Source organism: Salminus brasiliensis, chromosome 5 (genome assembly GCF_030463535.1).
Source record: "Salminus brasiliensis chromosome 5, fSalBra1.hap2, whole genome shotgun sequence".
Taxonomy (NCBI): domain Eukaryota; kingdom Metazoa; phylum Chordata; class Actinopteri; order Characiformes; family Bryconidae; genus Salminus; species Salminus brasiliensis.
In genome coordinates this window covers 30338403-30359743 of record NC_132882.1, presented here as the reverse complement: position 1 = coordinate 30359743, position 21341 = coordinate 30338403, and the positions used below count along the sequence as shown (strand labels likewise).

At 42.3% G+C, this 21341-nt stretch overlaps 2 protein-coding genes and 1 long non-coding RNA gene across 4 annotated transcripts in view; 2 read left to right on the top strand and 1 right to left on the bottom strand.

Moving 5' to 3' along the window:
- Positions 1-8425, top strand: part of fam171a2b (family with sequence similarity 171 member A2b) — a 23647-nt gene extending 15222 nt beyond the window's left edge. The window contains exons 4-8 of one of the 2 annotated variants that reach the window (XM_072680126.1): positions 793-945; positions 1075-1254; positions 1696-1809; positions 2131-2236; positions 2433-8425. In XM_072680126.1, the coding sequence (XP_072536227.1) occupies positions 793-945; positions 1075-1254; positions 1696-1809; positions 2131-2236; positions 2433-3999 (2120 nt within the window). In that variant the 3' untranslated portion in view covers positions 4000-8425. Of the gene's footprint in view, positions 1-792; positions 946-1074; positions 1255-1695; positions 1810-2109; positions 2237-2432 lie in introns of both variants that reach the window. The other variant, XM_072680125.1, reaches the window with a different exon arrangement.
- On the bottom strand, positions 4521-12180 carry LOC140556337 (uncharacterized). Its single transcript, XR_011979722.1, has 3 exons — positions 12117-12180; positions 11893-11941; positions 4521-4539 (listed from the first exon to the last, which is right to left on the bottom strand). It is a non-coding gene; the product is annotated as an uncharacterized lncRNA (long non-coding RNA).
- Positions 11796-21341, top strand: dcakd (dephospho-CoA kinase domain containing). The gene is made up of 5 exons (XM_072680128.1): positions 11796-12043; positions 12518-12630; positions 13698-13901; positions 18886-18973; positions 19204-21341. The coding sequence occupies exons 2-5, from the start codon at positions 12519-12521 to the stop codon at positions 19487-19489; spliced, it is 690 nt and encodes a 229-aa protein (XP_072536229.1). The 5' UTR covers positions 11796-12043; position 12518; the 3' UTR covers positions 19490-21341.

The window sequence follows — 21341 nt, the reverse complement described above, 5'->3', positions numbered from 1 at the left end:
CATAGGCCAGCAGATGCCTGTGCCGGCCAGCATCACAGACTTCAGTTTCACAGACAAGTTCTTTTAGCCGCGACACGTATCAGAAAATAAAAGATCTTGGATTCAAACCTTTTTTTGGGATTTTTGGTTTGTATCTTTACTATAACCTTCATGAACTATGAAATCATACGAAACAAAAGATACATTTCCTGACTTCCTAACGTGACCGTTAAAAGACTGTGATGCTCCTAGGCTCGAAGCTTCTGCTGTCTTCCATGTGTCCCCATGTTTTTTTACTAAACTCAGCAGCCAATCAATTTGCATCACATTAAAGCAATTACTTTCCTAAATTCTTATATACTCAAATGCAAAAGTTACAAATATTAATAAAGAATTAAATCCAATTTCATTTTATTAAACACAAAAATGGATATAAGGAGGGAGAGACTGAGCCATCTACCCACCCAGAGAGAGCAAGGCCAATTGTGCTCCCGTGGGCTCTGGGAGCTGATGGCAGGCAGCATAATTCGCACATCTGTAAATAGTCAAATGTCACAACAGGCAGATAATGGGGACGGTTGAGTGCTGGTATACGCTCTCAGTTAGAATGCATTAGTTTGGGGCAGACCATCGTAAAAACATCTTCCGACCAGCAGCGAACCCTGCCAGCCCTGAAGGGGCCATACTTGTATGATTCTGTCCCATTGATCCGTCCCAACTAATAACTGGACATGTAACATGTCTGTTTATCGCATTGACACTGCTGATGATAACTTTTATCTGACCCTATGATAACTCTTATTTGACCTGCAGGTGGGCGGAGCCAGCCATGGCTGCACATTCCAAGGCGGAGCTTGCAGTTGAACTCTTCCTTCTCAGAGATGACTGCAGTTTTGACCACTGCCAGAGATTTTAGTGAGATCAATGCCTTCCCCTACCTCCTGGCCCTGGAGCCCAACAACACAGGTAACAGCACATCAGAGAGAGAGAGCGAGACCGATAGAAATCTGAAAGATATCTGTTTTGGAAATGGTACTAAATTAGACTGAAACTGCATGTCTGAGTGTGTGTGCCCCTTTGTGTTTGTGTATGCAGGCGGAGAGAGCAGCTGGACCGATCTAACAGCAGTAGCAGCAGTCAGTACTCAGCTTTTTGACCGTGAAGGCAATGCGGTTCAGGTTACCGAGCCCATTCATGTTTCTGTTCCTCTGCCCACTGACACACGCGTACGATCCCCCACCAGCGTGCCTGTGTGGGTGTATGACACTAAGACAGGTACGACACACTCTCCAACACAACAATTACAAATCGTACACACAAACTTTTGTGTGGGGAGAATGGCTTTTCTAGTGCTGCTGCTCCGGGCTAGGCAAGCTGTTAACTTCACTGCATAACTTGGGTGGAAGGTCCACGACACCACTCAAAACAAGAACTGTGTAACACTGTGTAACCTAGTCATATTGTTGTAAAATCCTGTGATATTACTTACAGCATATATTTAAATAGTATCGGACATGTATTGTCATGTGCCGTCCATCACAACAGCGTACTGGGACTGGATTGGAAAACAGTGTTAAGTGTTCATTTTTTAAATGAACCCAGAGCAGCTTTCTGCACATCACACTTACTGTCCACTTCGAGTCGACACTCAGATGAAGCTGCACATGAGTGCTTTTCTGTTAATTATATCATTCAGAGTGCTTTTGTTCTTTGCAGGCCTGTGGTTGAGGAACGGGACTGGGTACATTAAGAGAGATGGAGCTCATCTCACGCTGGACTTTATGGCCTCACGGCTTGGCTACTGGATAGCAGCCTTCCCCTCTTCATCAGGTAATACACACGTAAAAAACAATTGCTGGGACTTGACTATTTAAGCGTCCGGTTCAGACAGAATTAACCAATACGTGTCTGGCTTGAGTTCCCACAGCCTGTCCCTTTTATGTTACACTGATTTAATGAAGGCATTAAATACATAATGCTATATGAATGTCTCTGACTTTGAGTATGATGAGTTCCTAGAACTAAATCACATCACAGAATAGCAAAATGATGGTGTTTCAGCTAACCTTGAATACTACAGGGCTTCTTCCACTAATAGCATTACTGACCAGGCTTGGTATCGCACTTCAGGACCAGGTTTGTCTCATCCAGGTCTGAGGGACATTACAGCCTACCATACTCTCTTCTTGCTCTCCATACTGGGATCCCTGGCTCTCCTTGTACTGGTATTGCTCTGCGTCCTCCTCTACTATTGCAGGTCTGTGCATGTGGTTTGCCGGTTTCTGTAATGCGTTTATAGCTTGTCTATTCTTCTAATGAAGGATGATCCAACAATTTATGACAATATCCGTCTTGTTTGGAAAGAATTCTTGAGGCAAGACATTTACAAAAGCTCACCCCACCTTCCATTCTCTTTCTTACTCCGTGCCTCTCTCTCTCTTGATCTGTGACAGACGGAGGTGTCTAAAGCCTCGGCGGCAGCAGAAGCAGGTTCAGGTGTCATCTGCTTTGTGTGGCTCCAAACGTGACCAGGGCACCTCGACTTCTCGTCTCAACCTCATATGTGGTGGCCATGTTGAACCTGCTCCTACCAACGGCGATCTGGATGCCAGCAAACCTGACACGTCACCGTCCCGCGAATACAAGAGCGCAAGGGAAGAGTTCTCAAAACACGTACCGGCACACAAACTCCGGCATTCGTCCAAGAACAAACAATCGAAAGGAGCCCAGCGGGGGGGCGAGAGCTTTCCCATGAAGGTGCATCGTTCCACAGACACAGGCAACCATGACAACGCCCTTCTTCATGATGACTACGGGCGCAAATATAGCTCAGATGACAAGGATCACGAGTACCGCCGCAGACATGTGGTCAATGACAATCGTGGATACACAGCGGACCCGCCTTCTCCACCCATGCCGGACAAGCCCCCGGAATACTCGCAGGTTTCCCAAGGCGCAGACCTCCTTGCTCGTCCGACATCGCTGAACACGCAACCTGGCCAGATCATATTCTGCAGCTCTTTGGATCAAATGACGGAGAACATGTACCGCAGCATGGTCCCGACTTTGGTTATCCCAGCACACTACATGCGCCTGTCGTCCGAGTTTAATGCCGCTGAAGCTGCAAAGGATGGCCAGAGCCAAGCTGAGAGGGAGAGCCAGGGAGGGGCTGGTAACGGTGTCTGTAGTGGGATCCAGAACCAAGGCCACCAGGGCCAGAACCAGGGATCAGGCCAGATGCAAGTGCAGCCAGGGGTGGGTTCCCCAGGAAGCTCGGATGAGAACATGTGGGCATCTGGAGGTCCATCGGCACCAGTCCACATCCCAGTGCTCTTTAATGACTCCACCATGGCACAGATGAATGGAGAGCTCCAAGCACTTACAGAGAAGAAGCTTCGAGAATTAGGCGTGAAACAGCACCCTCGGGCCTGGTTCATATCTCTGGACGGGAGAGCCAACGCTCATGTGCGCCACTCCTACATCGATGTCGGCTCTGAGCTTGCTCACAGTGGAGCAAACAGCAGCAACCACAGTGCTCAGAGCACCCTCAGTGCCCCTGCTGGCAGCAGCAAGGATTGCAGCCCAGATACAGGCCTTCAAGACACCCCACATGAGCGCAAACTGGTCTCTGGACGGAAGAGTAAGGAGGAGCGGCACGGGAGTGGACGTAAAGGGCACGGAGGGAACAGTGCCAGCGGCGGGAAGCAGTATTCAAAACTGCCTTACCATGACCCTCTGGATCTCAGTGGAGGCGTCGGCCGCATGGGAGCAGGATCACCTCTGGAAAACCCACTGACGCCCCTCCTGGATGACGGTCCCGAAGAGCCACGAGGGTCAACGATGCCTAGACGGGGGCGCAGCCGGGGAAATAGCTCACGCAGCAGCAACAGTGAGACACAGCGTGACTCTGTCACCAGCCCAGAGGATGAAAATGACCCGGATGACAAAGATGAGAACAAGAAAAGTCCATGGCAGCGCATTGAGGAACGACCACTCATGGTGTTCCATGCCAAGAAGTAAGACAGCCCTCGAGTGAAGACGAGACTCAGTTGAACACATTTCTCTGAAAGAAGTCAGTGGTGGGGTTCAGACAGCTGGATAATGTCTAGTTGAAATCCATTATGATAACAAGTCACAGCCTTTTAACTACAGGTACAAGGAGTACAGTCATCATATGCAGAGAATAAGCACAAGGTGCCATGCCGGTCCAGAACTGGGGGATACGTTTCAGGAATCATCTGTTTACAGTCAAGTATGGGGCATTTTCCAACGCATCACAAAACTACTACTATCTAAACTCATTTTAGTTCCTTCTCAGTTCAGATGGCCCACTGTGTACGTTTTTGAACAGTACCATGTCCACAGAATAAAAAAAGCTTGACTTATCCTCGAAAGTCAGCTTCTTCATGGTTCCGATGGAGGGAACCTTTTGTGAGATGTCGAGACGTCATGTTTAGAAACCGATCACGGAAAAGCAGGCCTATAGGCTTACGGAGTTCCTCTTAAGGCACTGGATGTTCAGCTGTCAGACCACACCCTGATGTTCTTAATGCAGTATATCTGTACCAAAAAAAAAAAAAAAAAAAAATTTACTTTTCATATTCCAGACAACCACATTTTTATATATATGTACGCAGCATCCCAATTCCAACAGGACACAGTATACATGTCTTCATTCATACTTTTCACCTTTTTTTTCCCCCTAGACTTTGGTATTTTGGTGGCAATAGGTCGTTGTGTTCTTCACGGCAAGATGTTACAATGTAAACAGTGAATATTAAATACAGTATAGAAATATTAATCTAAACATTCCATCTCAGACATTCCAAAATACAGCACTTAAGGGAACAGCCCAGGCTTTGTAGTTTCTTTGATAATTGTATTGAACATCTATATTTTGTGTTATTTTATGGTTGTGATTTATGTGGTTGAACTCATCCTTCCTATCTGACCTACGTCCTGTTCTGCATTTCCTACACAAAGGTGTTTTTTAGTTTTATATATATATATATATATATATATATATATATATATATATATATATATATATATATATATGAAATCCTTACTGAGCTGAAACCAGTGTGCCCTTGGAATACTGTCTAGAGTGACGTTTAGGATAGCAAATACCGATTCCTTACAACTGACTCTTTTTGTGTGTCTTCAAGCCCAAGGGATCTCTCGGCATTGACTGTGTTGAACAGTGGAGATGAATGTATGTTTCTTTATCCTGATGTGATTCTTTGTTATTCCTATATCTGTCCCAGACTTGTCTATTAACACAGCTTTGGATGTGGAGTTCAACCTTGTTGAAAATGTTGGGATCCTGTGTATATGTATGATAGCATCTATGTGCATGAGATGTAGAGCTGTAGAGTAGGATGACAGTTTGTTTTTCGGACTGAGGATGAAACACGGCCCAGTTTCTTTTAAAAGCACACGAGCAAGAGATCACACGAGCACACGAGCAAGAGTGCTACACGTCCTGCCATCCTGAAGTGTGGGAAACGAAGGCGAATATTCAATATGCTCGATTGTTACTGGGCCATGAGCACTTGATAAAGGTACAAGATAGAGATGTACTCATCTAAAAGATCAAAAAAATATATAAACAAGCCTGGTCTGCTCAAGCGGACGCCAAGTAACACCACTGATTCTTTGATTAGCGACCAGGAGACATTTGGTGCTGTTATCTACTCTCTTTTATACTGATAGCGGTTAGCTGTCAGTGTTCTCTGTTTCCATTTTATGAGGATGTTTTACATCCTTCATTCACGCTCTTTCCCTCTCTCTCTCTCTCTCTCTTACTCTAAATATGAAACACTGCGTCTTGGTGCTGAGATTTTTGAATTCATATCCATTGCCCACAATTAATGTTCATATGACAATACAACATGTGCACTCACTTTCTTAAGCGGTGTGCGTTAATCTGGTATGCGTATATATATTTCCTATTTTTAATGGCTTAACCCTCCTCAAGTCAACTTTTCTATAACCAGGCATTGACTTAAACTCATTCCTTTCCTTGTTTTATTGTAAGTGTTAAAGTGGCCATGCTGAAAAACAGGTGTCATTCACAAACTAGACACGCCAGTATTAAACCTTCTGTCACGAACACAGAGGACCACTGTCGCCACAACACCTGTCAGACTGTTTATTTGATTTATGATGCTTTTACCTTTGTAAAAGACAGAAGTAGTCTATCCAGTCACTTTGACAAGGCCTACTCAATCACATGCTCAAGCCGTTTCCTTAATATGGTTTGATGAGTCTGGCAGTGAGAGGTAACCTAAATGTACTAGATCCTTCACCATCTTTAAAAAGTTCTAGATCTTGAACTGTGTCGCTGTGTCTCAAATCGAACCCCTACTTCCTTACGTAGTGCATTACGGCCAACGTAACAAAAGTTACCAAGCTGAAGAAGCTCTTTTTGAGTCCTTCCAACATGAAACCTTTGAAGGGGATGCAAGCATTTGTCGTACCAGGTCTCGGACGTGTAAATTGACAGGATTTTAATCCTTGCCGTTTAATTACTGGTAAAAGAGCCAAGTGTGAAAGGGGCTGTAGATTTACAGGAACATTGAGCCTTTTAATAAAAGATTATCTTATTTAAAAGAATAGGTCTCTCAATGTTCCTGTAAATCTACAGCCCCTTTCAATTTCCCCACTGTGGGACTAATATCCCACAATGGGGAAATTCTCAAATATGGGAGTTCACAATTAAAACTACAGGACCGACTTTGGTAACAGCTGTAAGCTAACATACTATTCCACATTTCAGCATTTAAAAATCAATATGGGTGCCATGTAGTTGTTGCAGTCTATTGGTTTAGTTTGCAGTGAACCCTGTGGTACAGTGGAATGGTTAGGGCACATGTTGATCCCTGGTCTTTTATGGAGCTTTGTAGGATTATTAGGAAGCAATTGTGTTTGGATTATTTAAGAATTGTCTCCCAGATAGTTCAACTAGTTTGTGTCTGACTCCTTTCTCCCAGTCTTAGCTGAGTAATGTTCACATAGGCTAAGGATGTCCCGATCCAAGTACCATGCTGAGTATTGGCTGATACTAATCCGATCTTTGGGTTTCTAGAAATAAATACAGCCAGACAGATTCGATAAGATGTGCTGTGAGTAAATACAGAAGTAAAATCACTTTTTACTTTAGTTTTTGTGAAAGAATTTTTTATGCGACATTTTAGACTGCGTTAGTTTAAGTACCATATATATATATATATACACACCATATATATACCATAAATATATATATATATATATATATATATATATATATATATATATATATATATATATATATATTTCATAGCCTACAGTACAGAGTTACTGAGCTCCCTGATCATTTAGCTCCCAGTTCCTTTTAAACACTGCAGTAAAGACATGGAGTAAAGAGCTGACGGGAGCATATTTCCCTACATAGATAGAATAGAATATTAATATCAGGGCATAGGCCAAAATAACATGAATTAGACATATGTCTGGGGGAAAATAGTTTTTAATTTTCATGTTCCACTGTAAAGTAGATCCACACTGCAGCCTCTGAACTGTCCGGTTACCTTCTGAGAACACTCTTCACTTGACTTCGGACTGTGAATAATGTCTGTAATTGGTGTCAGAGGACGCCACAGCGGTAAAAACAAAGGACTGGAAATGAATCAGGGCTTAAAATAGCTGGTCTGGCACCGGCCTGCTGGATGGGCTCGGGACATCCTTAGTTAAATATATATGATCTCATCATTTTCTGTGATTTCTCAGAGATGCTTTACTAATATGCTACTGAGACCTGCTTTCTTTCCCTTGAGAACAGAAGAAAGGACTTGGGAAATGTCTGAATTCCCAGTGTGAAGACACGATTTTAGGTTTCTTCAGTCACGGTGAGCATGCAGTTAGTCCTCCGTAATGGTTACGTGCTCTCTGTGAGTAAGGAGTGTATGGATTCTACGAGCAAAGGTGCTCTCTCTAAATCAAAGCCATTCTCTCTCTTTCTGTCATTGCTAAGAACTATCCATAGGCAACTGTCACTGGACATATCAGTAAGCCTTTGTCAGTGTATATTACTAATGTGATGTGGTTACAAGTGCTCTAAGAAACCATTATGTCTGTGTAAATATTTCTCTCCTTATTCTGGAGTCAGATCAGCCTGCGTCAGTTTTCGACCCATTGTGCACATTCCGGCTCCGTTAGCTGAATCAGTCTTAAACTGGTTGCGTTTTGCTTCGGTGGAGTGAAGTCCGTTCATTGAGAGCGGTTGATGTTTGCATTTCAAATCACATGTGCAGTCTCAGCAACAAAAAAGTCAACACTCAGCGCTTTCTGTGTTGATCCATTTCACTATAAAAGGTAATTGAATTGTTTGCACACAAAAAAAGAGTTGAATCTGATTGTGAATCTTCTTCCAAATGAAAATAAACTTGTTTACATATTGATTTTACACCTCTGTCCACTGGTATATTCATATACACTCACCCATTACTTTATTATCTGACTCGGTCATGCAGATTTCTCCTTTTCAACAGCGGGAGAATTCAACCCTTCCTCTCTAGAGAGGCCGCCCAGGTGCTTGTTCAGTCTCTCATCACTTCAAGGCTTGATTACTGCAACTCTCTTCTGGCTGCTCTCCCTCTGTGTACCATCAGGCCCCAGCAATTGATCTAGAGTGCAGCAGCAGCAGCACGGGTCACCTTCAAAGCTGCTGCTGTGTTTTCTTCACTGGCTTCCTGTAACTGCTGCCCACATCAGATTCAAAACCCTGATGCTGGCCTACAAAGCCAGGAACGGACCAGCCCCTTCATACTTAATGGCAATGGTCAAAATCTGATCAGTACCAAGAGTACTGGCTCGGATTGACCCGCCATCCTACAAGACGAGCATCCAGGCTTTTTCAGGTCTGGCAACGAAGTGGTGGAACGAACAGTCGCTCGCTGTCTTCAAACACAGACTTAAGACCCACCAGTTCCAAGAGTACTTGGGCAAAGTGTAGTACCAAGTGTTGTGGTCTCCATACTGACTTTTGTATTTAAGTAGTATTGAAGCTTAGAGGGATCCTAGCCGATACAAACTAGCTAAAGAGGAATTTCCGAGTAAACAGTGAAGCACTTTTGTAAGTCGCTTTAGATAAGAGCATCACACAGTTCCTGCAGGATCTTTCGGGAGTATGAAGACACCAGTCTGGAAGGCCCAGTCGCTGGTTAATCAGTATTCCTGGCTACAAATACACCATGAAGACGCAAGACCCCTTCACGCAGCTCAGAGAAAAGGGTCACTGAAGAATATAAGTCATATAAATAAATGAATAAATATATATATATATATATATATACAAACCGGATTCCAAAAAAGTTGGGACACTAAACAAATTGTGAATAAAAACTGGATGCAATGATGTGGAGATGGCAAATGTCAATATTTTATTCGTAATAGAACATAGATGACAGATCAAAAGTTTAATCTGAGTAAATGTAACATTTTAAAGGAGAAATATGTTGATTCAAAATTTCACAGTGTCAACAAATCCCAAAAAAGTTGGGACAAGTAGCAATAAGTGGCTGGAAAAAGGAAATTGAGCATATAACGAACAGCTGGTAGACCAATTAACACTAATTAGGTCAATTGACAACATGATTGGGTATAAAAAGAGCTCCTCAGAGTGTCAGTGTCTCTCTGAAGCCAAGATGGTAAGAGGATCACCAATTCCACCATTGTTGCGCAGAAAGATGTGCAGCAATACCAGAATGGTGTTACCCAGCGTAAAATAGCAAAGACTTTTAACATCATCAAAAGATTCAATCGCTGTGCGTAAGGGTCAAGGCCATAAAACTCTACTGGATGCTCGTGATCTCCGGGCCCTTAAACTTCACTGCACCTCAAACAGGAATGCCACTGTCAAGGATATAACAGAATGGGCTCAGGAATACTGCCAGAAATCATTGTCAGTGAACACAATCCACCGCGCCATCCGCCGTTGCCAGCTGAAACTCTACAGTGCAAAGAGGAAGCCATTTCTGAGCAAGCTCCACAAGCTCAGACGTTTGCACTGGGCCAGGGGTCTTTTAAAATGGAGTGTGGCAAAATGGAAGACTGTTCTGTGGTCATATGAGTCCCGATTTGAAGTTCTTTATGGAAAACACGGGGACGCCATGTCATCCGGACCAGAGAGGACAAGGATAACCCAAATTGTTATCAGCGCTCCGTTCAGAAGCCTGCATCACTGATGGTATGGGGTTGCATGAGTGCTTGTGGCATGGGCAGCTTGCATGTCTGGAAAGGCACCATTAATGCAGAGAACTATGTTCAGGTTCTAGAACAACATATGCTCCCATCTAGACGCCATCTCTTTCAGGGAAGACTCGCATTTTTCAACAAGACCAGACCACATTCTGCAGCAATCACAACATCATGGCTACATAGGAGAAGGATCCGGGTACTGAAATGGCCAGCCTGCAGTCCAGATCTTTCACCTATAGAGAACATTTGGCGCATCATAAAGAGGAAGGTGCGACAAAGAAGGCCCAAGACGATTGAACAGTTAGAGGCCTGTATTAGACATGAATGGGAGAGCATTCCTATTTCTAAACTTGAGAAACTGGTCTCCTCTGTACCCAGACGTCTGTTGAGTGTTGTAAGAAGAAGGGGGGATGCCACACAGTGGTAAAAATGGCCTTGTCCCAACTTTTTTGGGATTTGTTGACGCCATGAAATTTTGAATCAACATATTTCTCCTGTAAAATGATACATTCTCTCAGTTTAAACTTTTGATCTGTGATTTGTGTTCTATTCTGAATAAAATATTAGATGTTGGCACCTCCACATCATTGCATTCAGTTTTTATTCACAATTTGTTTAGTGTCCCAACTTTTTTGGAATCCGGTTTGTATATATAAGGAAAAGATTCCTTTCCTCACCAATATGTGGAGGAGAATTATCTGAAATTACACATGAATGCATGTAAAAACCTTTTACCCTGTAAAGGCCTGGAAACACTGCTCGATGTAATGTATAAAAAAACAAAGTCAGCCCTGATTTGGATCCAGATGGACTGATGAAGGGTCTTTTAAAAATAGGTTTCATGTCAGACTGCTCAACTGGCCAGTGTTTCACTAGAAACCTAGAATAGAGTGACCTCGACATCTAAATCTATGGGAAGACCTTAGTAGATAGGGCTGGAACTTGTGGCTGAAAGCACGAGTAGAGTGAGAACGATACACACGCATTAGTGTGATATGATATATACAGAATAGGAGACGAGCAGCTGTTCTTCGGTGATTGGGAATGTCTGAGAGTGCGTCTGAGGGTTTAGTGGGGTTTCAAGTGTAGAGATCCCACCTCTGTCTTTCGCAGGCAAATGTGAGTGCAAAATATATTTATATATATATTTTTTTTTATTTCCTATCCAAAACCACCAGTGAACCCACACTTATCTTCTAAGTTTAATTCCTAAGATTATTATTTTGTATAATTAAAAAAAACCTAAGGCAGAATGGCCACTGTAGGCCACTGGCCCAAATCCACTGGCATTGTAGGCTTTATGTTCAGCAGTGGAGCTTCAGAGGTGCCCTCTACCAATACCTGGAACCTATCACTCTCTCTCTAAGAGCAGCTCTGACTCCACACGTTTCTCTGGAGCCAAGAACTTCACACCAAACCTCTCTGGACTGACTGTTCACATCGTGACCCTTCAAAGAAGCAGACACGTTGATCCACTTCCCTTAAACAGGGCCAGAATTTCTCTGGCAATGACTCTCCAGTCCGGCAAGTGGCAGCAGCGTACACCCCCTCATCCCTTCACTGATGCCTCTTCAGTGTTGTAGTTCATCGTCAGCCTGATTTGTAGGCTTATACACAGGGTCCTATTTAAATATGTGAAAGTGAGCCGTTTATCTCTGCAATAGCAGTTTTCACCTTTCGCTCGCCTGTGTGACTCCATGCTGACCGGAAGCTGCAGTTCGTGCTGAAGGGAGAGAGACACAGAGAGACAGAGAGAGAGAGAGAGAGAGGGAGGGAGAAGGTCGACACCGCTGTTAGATAAACAGGTCAACAGCAACGTCGTTTAGTAAGTTGGCTACGGCTAAAAAAAAAAAACAACATATTACGAAGCTCCCCCCTCGACCGAAACACATATTTACCGGCTGTACGTTGACTAAAGAGCCCACAGAAAGGCAGTTTCACTCGCTAGCTGCATAGCCTGACTTTAAAGTGGAGCTAGCTAAGCTAAGCTAGCTAGCTACCTAATGTGCAGAAAGAGGCGTTTAACAGTGTCTTCGCCCTACGTTTTGATACCTGTCCACGTTTATCTGATGTTGTTCCTCTAGCCTCGTCTAGCTAGCTGCCTGCTCTGCTGTGTATGGTTAAGACTAAGACTAAGATTTTAACAGTCAAATGGAGCTGATCATATAGTAGAAGCGTGCAGTTTCTCAGACGGCCGCCAGATGGCGCCCGTCATCCTCCACTTGTGTACAGGACTGGTGGAGGGTAAGTTTACTGTAAGTTGTTGATCCCTTACATGTCCGCCTCTGCCTGCTTTCAGCATGTTCCTAGTAGGGCTGACCGGAGGGATAGCCTCAGGGAAGAGCACCGTGTCCTCTCAGCTGAGGGAGCTGGGCTGCCCCGTCATTGACGCAGATGTGGTGGCCAGGAAAGGTAATACAGTTGACCACTCTGTCTGGCTTGTCTCACTGACCCATGGATTTTACATCTGACTTGTGTTATTGGGGAAGAACCTGACCTTGCAATATTTTGTTGTTCTGCGAAGAGAATGTTCACCAGAAGTCATTGCTCCAACATGTCATGATGTAGTATAATAATAATAATAATAATAATAATAATGCGCTCTGTATTATTAATGTCATGACATTGGAGTAGAATAAGATCAATAAATGCTGTTGGGCAGATGAAATCTTCCTTTGGAGAATAAGCACCATGTAAATGTTACTTTTGCATCAAGCAGCAAAAAAACGCTTTACCATTAAATAAAATGTAACTTTGCGATGACGATGCTTAAGCAAAATGTTGAGCAGACCCATCTCTAAGAAATCTGCATGTGATGGGATTTTGTGGGCGTCCCAGTTTTGATGAGAATTTGAAAAGAGTGGAGTAAATGCACTCCAACCAGAATGAGTGTCAAGTGTAATAAATAAAATGGTTAACATTAGTGTTACACTGATTCATGTTTTTGGGAGTGTTAACTACAAAAGTATTAAATGTCAAAATCTACAGTTAGGTTAGGCCAAAAAGCTAATTTAATTGAGATCGCATCAGTGTCGGTGACTATTGGGATCGGCCAGTTTGGGATCCATACCAGTAGACATTGCTGGACTTGATATTTTGGAGGTTTGTGGCGTTGTGAGTGCATAAGATTTGTCCACTGTTAAACCCTTGAGCAAGGCCTGTAACCCTCTATACTCTAGAACTCCATAGCATGGCTAAGCCTGTGCTCTGGCTCCAGTTTTCCACGTTGGGGTATGCGAAGAGAACAATTTTGTTGTGTTGTGCAGGTATAATGACCGTAAAGGTACATAAATAAATACAAATTGATGAATGCTCATTTAGCTTTTTTATAAAATAAGAAATACAATCACAAGTGATTTGGTTGTTCAAAATGGCATAATCAATATCAGAATAGTCATCATAACAGCTCTAGTTACTACTTATAATTTAGTGTTGTGAACTAAACTCTTCTACTTGAATCAAAACTGTGTTTGTGACAGTGGTGGAGCCACACAGTGCTGCATACAGGCTGGTGGTGCAGCACTTTGGGCAGGAGGTGTTACTGGAGAACGGGGAGATAGACAGACAGAAGCTGGGAAACATCATCTTCTCCAGCCCAGAGAAACGCAGGCTGCTCAACTCTATCACACACCCGGAGATCCACAGAGCCATGCTTAAACAGATACTGCTTTACTTCATCCGAGGTCAGAAAACACACACCTACGTGCACACATACACACATGCACACACACAAACAACACACTTGCTACCCCACTGTCTGTCTCATTCACACTGAAACAGATGCTGGAATCAGATCTTGCTGTGGCTGGGACACACGCACACAGTCACTCGCGCGCTTCTGTGCTGTTTCACTTGCTTGGAGACTGGCTCAGACCGCTCTACTTCATTGGAGAGTAGAACACACACACACACACAGATCATATCTATTTTTCTGGCACACAGGAGAAAAACAGATATGGTTTCCTGTTATATTGGGAATTATTAACACACACATTAAGGCCTGGCTGATAATGAGGTGGTGTTTGTGAGGGAGTTGCCTTTTTTCCTTCTGTTACATCCTACAATCTTCCATATTCATCAGTATCTTTAGTACTGTGACATTGATCGCATGCAATGTAACTCAGATGCATTAAGTTCACCTGCATTATCTTTCACCTGACTTAGACAGCATGAGAATCTGATAGCATTGCTGCTTATAATACAATGGACTTTACTGTATTTAGATTGATCAGAAACTAAAGCATCAGCCAGAAGAAGTTAAAGCACAGAAACATGGGCAGGCCTCCATGGAGACTCATCCATAATAAGGCAGGCAGATGTGGATGGCATGAAGTTGGTCGAGCAAGCAGGCAGGGTGGATATTTGATTTTCTGCAGGCAGTAGTGGCTCTGCCTTTGGTTCGTATTGTGTTTATGCTTCCAACAAATGGAATTGGAAAGGCAGCGTTCACACTTACTCTAACGAGCTGCATGAAAAGAGCAACCGCACCTGGGTTTGCTTTAAAGGATTTTAAAGGACTAATCTAAAGAAAACTTAACTTCTCACTTCATTGAAATAAAGAATTGGGTATTAGTCCACAACAGTCCATGTAGGGCAGACTAAGCAGCAGACTTTGCATATCTCTGCCTACTCAGCCAACCATGGTTTAGACCCACCCCTTCATGTTGGAGCTCTCAGGTGGGTTTCAGATCTTGAGTGCTTAATGATGGAGTCGCTGTGCAGGACAGCCAATCAGAACAGAGCTCATTTATATTATCAGTCTAAAAAGACACCGTAACTGGAACAAAAAGCCTGTTCAAAGAAAGGTATGGAATCGGTCGGGTAAAAATGGATCATGGGTCGTTTTAGAAGATGCCACTGTTCTGTTGCCAGTAGGAATTGATCAGGTTGATTTTTTTTCAGCCCATAAAGCACACGCATCCGGGTTTGTAAGGAGCTTAGCTGCCACTTTGCAAAGAATGCAGCGGAATGGAAACGATTGTAGAGTGATTTTCTTACATCGTTGGAGACAAATTAGTCCTGCACAATGCCCCAACTCTCATGTGACGAGCCTTCCAGCATGCGGGACAGTGTGTTTTCCGCATGGTCCGATCACATAGCTTTTAGCTTTGTCTAAAAACATCTCTATTTGAATGTCACAATCAATTTAGCCTAGATGACCGAAGGGAGAATAGTACAGCAGGTCTTTTTCTAGCTCTGTCACAAAGAATGATCTGCACTGCCCTTAAAGGAGCCGGATGCCAGTTCAAAGAACCTTTGGAAACTCCACCCCACCCCACCCACCCCTCATCAGACGGACCGGGTGAAAAAACGCTGAGCAAATCACTAACAAACCGCTGACTTTGCCCCGGGTGCTGCAATCACAGTACTCCAAACAGTGTGTGTGTGTGTGTCAGAGGTTTGCGGACACCTAGCTTTAAAATGGTTTAAGTAAATGAGCCTGCTGTCTTTCTCAGGTTTGCAGTAACATATGAGGTAGAAAGCTTTTTAGACTCTTGCTTACTTTTGTGTTTGTACAAACTGCAGCATTGAAGGAACAAAAGCTTCATTTTGGGAATAACAAAATAACCCACGTAACCAATATTAGCAGCTGTTTGTGATGTCTGCACTCAAACATTTCAGGTGTTAAAAACCCTTGGGGCAAACATTTCAACCTTAGGGCCATTTTCCACCTTTTTGTATTGTCTGTTACTTTTTTCTTTTAATTATTATAATTAATAATTGTCTTTACACTCTACTCTCCATCTTTCTTAAACTTCATGCTGTAGGATTGTTTATTAGCTTAATATTGACTGGATTGGCATTGACATTGCATATATCAGAAAGTATCATGTTTGGTACACTACTGTAACTTTGTAATTTTTGGATTTAATTGTAAAACTTAATGTGTCAGATCTATAAAATTGCACAAAAGCATTTTTTATTATGACTTTCTGCTCCAGAAATAAGTGTAATTGGCAGTGTGTGAGGCAAACACGCACAGTTTTCATCCCAGTAAATTTACATGTTTTGTTGATTTTTTTTTTTTTTCTTTGAGTGAAAAAAAGCAACAAATTATGTTATGTACCAAAGTAATGATATGTTGAATGCTTAGCTTTATTATTTTCCAAAATGTTAAAATCAGTACAAAAGTATATATAAATTGTGCTTCGTTCTAAACAAAATGAGTCATGTGAGCAAGGGTGTCCAAACATTTGCCAAAGCCTTTCTCCCCACTTTAGTCACTTTAGTTTCCCAATCCCAGAGACTATTCAGAACTCTATCACACAATGGTACCAGTGCTCGTGTTTTTACCAGGGTCTGTAACATTACTACAGCTGCATTCTAATCTAAGGATTATAACAGGGGTCAGACTCTACTTTCAGTTCTTTCCAAAGGCCAAGAAATTGATCCAAGCTTTTGTTTTCTCACCTCAACACAACAAACAATCTACAGCTTATACAACATGTGGTAGTAAGAATATTGACACCTAGTAGAAAAGATCATACATCTCTTCAGTGGCTGCCTCTTTCATTTAGAATTGACCAATTTAAATCTCTTAATGTATTTGCATGTTCATACATCTTTTAAAGATAATCAAGTGTTTGCTTTCCCCATAATCCCACAAATAATACTATAACTGTACTAAAGCTATTTTTATTCAGCAAAGATCTGGGGGAAAAAATCCAATGAACTTTCTGCAGCACTAATTTAGATTTTGTTATCGTGGTGATATGCTTTTCTAAGCATATTGAGGATACTGTTATGGTTTAATAAACACTGATCAGCTGTAGGTTTTTTTTTACAAACAGTGTAAGTGTAAGTAGACTGCTTTAATTAGATGTGTTGAATAAATACGGGAGAGTATCTGAATAGTAATTACAGTGATTAATCTGTCGCTACTGATTTACACTTGATTACATGTTTAGTCTGTGATTACATGTATCGTGATAAATATTGTGTAAAAACCGTGATATAGTATTTTTACCATATCCCCAGCCCTTATGCATGTGTATACAGTGGGGAAAAAAAGTATTTAGTCAGTCACCAATTGTGCAAGTTCTCCCACTTAAAAAAAATGAGAGAGGCCTGTAATTGACATCATAGGTAGACCTTATTTAAGAGGCTTCTTTGTCCTCCACTCATTACCTGTATTAATGGCACCTGTTTGAACTGGTTAACAGTATAAAAAACACCTGCCCACAACCTCAAACAGTCACACTCCAAACTCCACTATGGTGAAGACCAAAGAGCTGTCGAAGGACACCAAAAACAAAATTGTAGACCTGCACCAGGCTGGGAAGACTGAATCTGCAATAGGCAAGCAGCTTGGTGTGAAGAAATCTACTGTGGGAGCAATAATCAGAAAATGGGAGACCTACAAGACCACTGCTAATCTCCCTCGATCAGGGGCTCCATGCAAGATCTCAGCCCGTGGGGTCAAAATGATCACAAGAACGGTGAGCAAAAATCCCAGAACCACACGGGGGACCTAGTGAATGACCTGCAGAAAGCTGGGACCAACGTTACAAAGGCTACCGTCAGTAACACACTACGCCGCCAGGGACTCAGATCTTGCAGACGTGTTCCCCTGCTTAAGCCAGTACATATCCGGGCGCGTCTGAAGTTTGCTAGAGAGCATTTGGATGTTCCGGAAGAGTATTGGGAGAATGTCTTATGGTCAGATGAAATCAAAGTAGAACTGTTTGGTACAAACACAACTCGTTGTTGAGTTGCATCCAAAGAACACCATACCAACTGTGAAGCATGGGGGTGGGCAACTTTTGTTATTGACCAAATACTTATTTTCCACCATTATTTGCAAATAAAATCAGAATTTCTTTTCTCATTTTGTCTCTCATATTTGAGTCTACCTATGATGTCAGTTACAACTTGCACGATTGGTGACTGATTAAATACTTTTTTTTCCCCCACTGTATATTTTACTATTTTGTTATAGTTTTAATGATTTTTCAATAGTTTGTGACAATTCATTATGTAGTACTGAACTTCTCTAACCATTCTGATAGAGTTAACCACTACATTTAAAATAATAATAATAATAATAATAATAATAATAATAATTGCCCACCCAATAGATATAGTTCTAGTTTTGTTAAGAGCATTTTTTTTGTTTTGTTTTGATGATGATTAACCCCTTTAATGGCCTATGGCAGACTGAAAGTGTTATTACAAGCTTCTATTAATCCTATTATCCAAAGAATTGCTTCACCTACCCCCAGTCCCTATAGTTACTGAATAATACACCTTGGTGTGTAATAAGCCTTTTTGAGTTAAGGGGTTAAAATCAGGTTGTCTTCATTATTATACTTCAGTGTAAAGCTGCTATAAATGTTTGAATATTTGAATCCCCCCTCTTTCTCTTTCCCGGGCTCGGCAAGTTGCCACTGTTGGGCCCTTGAGCAAGGCCCTTTACCCTCACTGCTCCCCGGGCGCTGGAGTTGGCTGCCCACCGCTCTGGGTGTGTGTGTGTACTCACTGCCCCTAACACATGTGTGTGTGTGTGAGTGTTTGTTCACTACCAGATGGGTTAAATGCGGAGGACACATTTCGCTGTACAGTCCACACTGTACAGTGACAAATACGTGCACCTTTACCTTTACCTCTGATTGCTTATCTGACTTCCTGTCTGTGTGGATATATGTTTGTGTGTTTTTTGTTCATAAGGTTATCGGTATGTGATTCTGGACGTGCCTCTGCTGTTTGAGACGCGTCGTCTTACGCGGTTCTTAAATCACACAGTTGTTGTCTACTGGTAAGTGCTTTTCTTTCTGCACCGCCTCGCACAGTGCACTCATTATTACTGGCATCTAAAACGTGCTCTGTGTGTGAAGCTGTTCTCAGCATGTTGGTTTCTGTGTTGCAGTCTCATAAATCTCTTTTTCTCTGCTGGTGTCTCTTTCTGCATCTTTCTCTCTTTCTCTCTCTCTCTCTCTCTCTCTCTCTCTCTCTCTCTCTCTCTCTCTCTCTCTCATTCTGCCTCAGTGATCCTGCAACACAGCTGGCTCGGCTGATGCACAGGGACGGTTTGAGCCAGGAGGAGGCCGAGCATCGCATTGCCGCGCAGATGCCCCTGAACGAGAAGCGCGGTTTGGCTAGCCACGTGATCGAAAACTCGGGCTTGCGTGAGGACACACACCGCCAGGTCCTCAAACTGCACACCAAGCTGGAGGACTCCATGGAGTTCCTGCTTGTCAGGGCCATCGCCGTGGCAACTGTTGCCGGCCTGGGAGGCCTCTTCCTGTACACGGTTAGGCTCCTGGCGTCCTAGCCGCTAGGTGGAACTTTTAATGAGATGTGACCTCCGAGATGAAGCCAAGGGCTTCCATGCAGTAACGTGAAGGAGAATATGGGGAATGTGGGTTGGAAATATGATTTTGAAATGTAATATGAAATTTGAAGTCTTTAATGTGCGTAGATTTATATATTATATATATTATAGGGAAACACTAATGCTATTTTAATACTTCTGGCAATGTGTTTGACAATCTAACCTCACAGCCTAACAACCTCCAACTCAACCGAGTTTTGGTCCCACAGTTAACCAATTTCTTTGCTCAGACACTCCTAATGAACCTGGCATTTATCAGATGAATTGAATCTGGGGTGGCTGAGCAAGCAAATAGCCAAACTATGCTGGTCACCACCCCCCCCCCCACCCCCCCCCCACCCAGGACCCTGATCTACACCAACTCTTTTTTTAATTTATTTTTTCAAGATCATTTGGCCTTCTGAATTCATTCCCACATTAAGCATTCCAGTTAGCTGTAGTAGTAAGCAAGACACTTAAAGGGGATGTCCACATCCAAGATGTAAGTCTAGACATTAAGAGCTGTTGGATAGGTTATAGAAACTTGGCCATACTTGGATTTTATTATAGTGGTGGTGAAGCAGACCAGTATCTTCATATGTAAATATGACTGTTTATTTATTAGCAAACACAACAGGTGAACCTACATGTTTTCTGATATGTAGGTAAATCAGGAAAACAAAGTTTTCCACCATGAATAGATTTTAATTGGCTCGATTCCCATCAATAAGCTGTAAGAGTGTTCTTTTCCAGCTTACATGCACTTGCATTGGTGTTTGTTGTAAAGCAAAGCAGTGCAATGTTTTTTTTCCAGCACGTGATTTATGCAGTATTGCTGATATGTGGACTTCCCCTTTAAGCTATCCAGCTTCATCAACTTTTACATTAGCCAGTCTGATACATTATTTGCTTGTTTCTTAATAAGTAATTAGAAATTGACACTGCCTAGTTTGTGTTAGGCTGTGATTCGGCACTCCTATGTATGCCCATATAGCACTAGCAAGGAATTAAGACACTCATGTGAATCACATATGGAAGCATAGCATATTCATCCAAGTATGATAATTCCAGACATTTATTGTTGTATAAGAAACAATTTAGTATGACTGGATTCTGTTTTTAGCATTTAATCCTCAGAGACTTCAGAGAAGCTTCCATACATAAGGTCTTACTTGACAGACTGTAAGGTGAATTACAGCATTCTTGTAGTAGGCTTGTAGTTGTATTATCACATGGTGTATCCACTGGCCTTACGGCATTTTTTTGAAGTTTACTTTGTTTGTTCTTGTATGTGGGATTGCTAAAGTACAAGTTAAGATGAACTACTGCTACAGGAATTACCATGATAGCCTCAAAATAGCTTCGACACCTCTCTGTACCTGGCGCTCACATGACAACAGCCTTGGCTTTTTGAAGTACAGCTCGTCAGTATATCATCGTTCACTGCAAGTGATCCTACTATAGATGCTGTAGGTGTTCTGTTGAGCCTCTTCCAGAGATCGCACATCCTGGTCACAATGCTGAGGTTAATGCCAGGCTTGTAATGCCTGACACAAGTCATTCCTTATATACCTTATTCAAAGACACTGATAAAACAATGCACAGTCTTTCAACTGCTCTGTTAACAGCTATATATATATATATATATATATATATATATATATATATATATATATTATTTTTAGTTTATCAGGGAGTTACTCACACACAAGTCAACAGAATGTATTTGTTGGGATTGATGCTGCTTTTTGCAAAAACAAGGAATGTGACTGGTCTAATCTGCAGATTAAATAAGGTTGGCTTCACCACATCA

What these genes read in the sequence shown, in the direction of transcription:
- dcakd (XM_072680128.1), top strand. Translation starts at nt 12,519, where the DNA reads ATGTTCCTAGTAGGGCTGACCGGAGGGATAGCCTCAGGGAAGAGCACC. An exon ending in AGATGTGGTGGCCAGGAAAG is followed by an intron (nt 12,631 to 13,697) that starts GTAATACAGTTG and finishes TGTTTGTGACAG; the next exon opens with TGGTGGAGCCACACAGTGCT. An exon ending in ACTGCTTTACTTCATCCGAG is followed by an intron (nt 13,902 to 18,885) that starts GTCAGAAAACAC and finishes TTTGTTCATAAG; the next exon opens with GTTATCGGTATGTGATTCTG.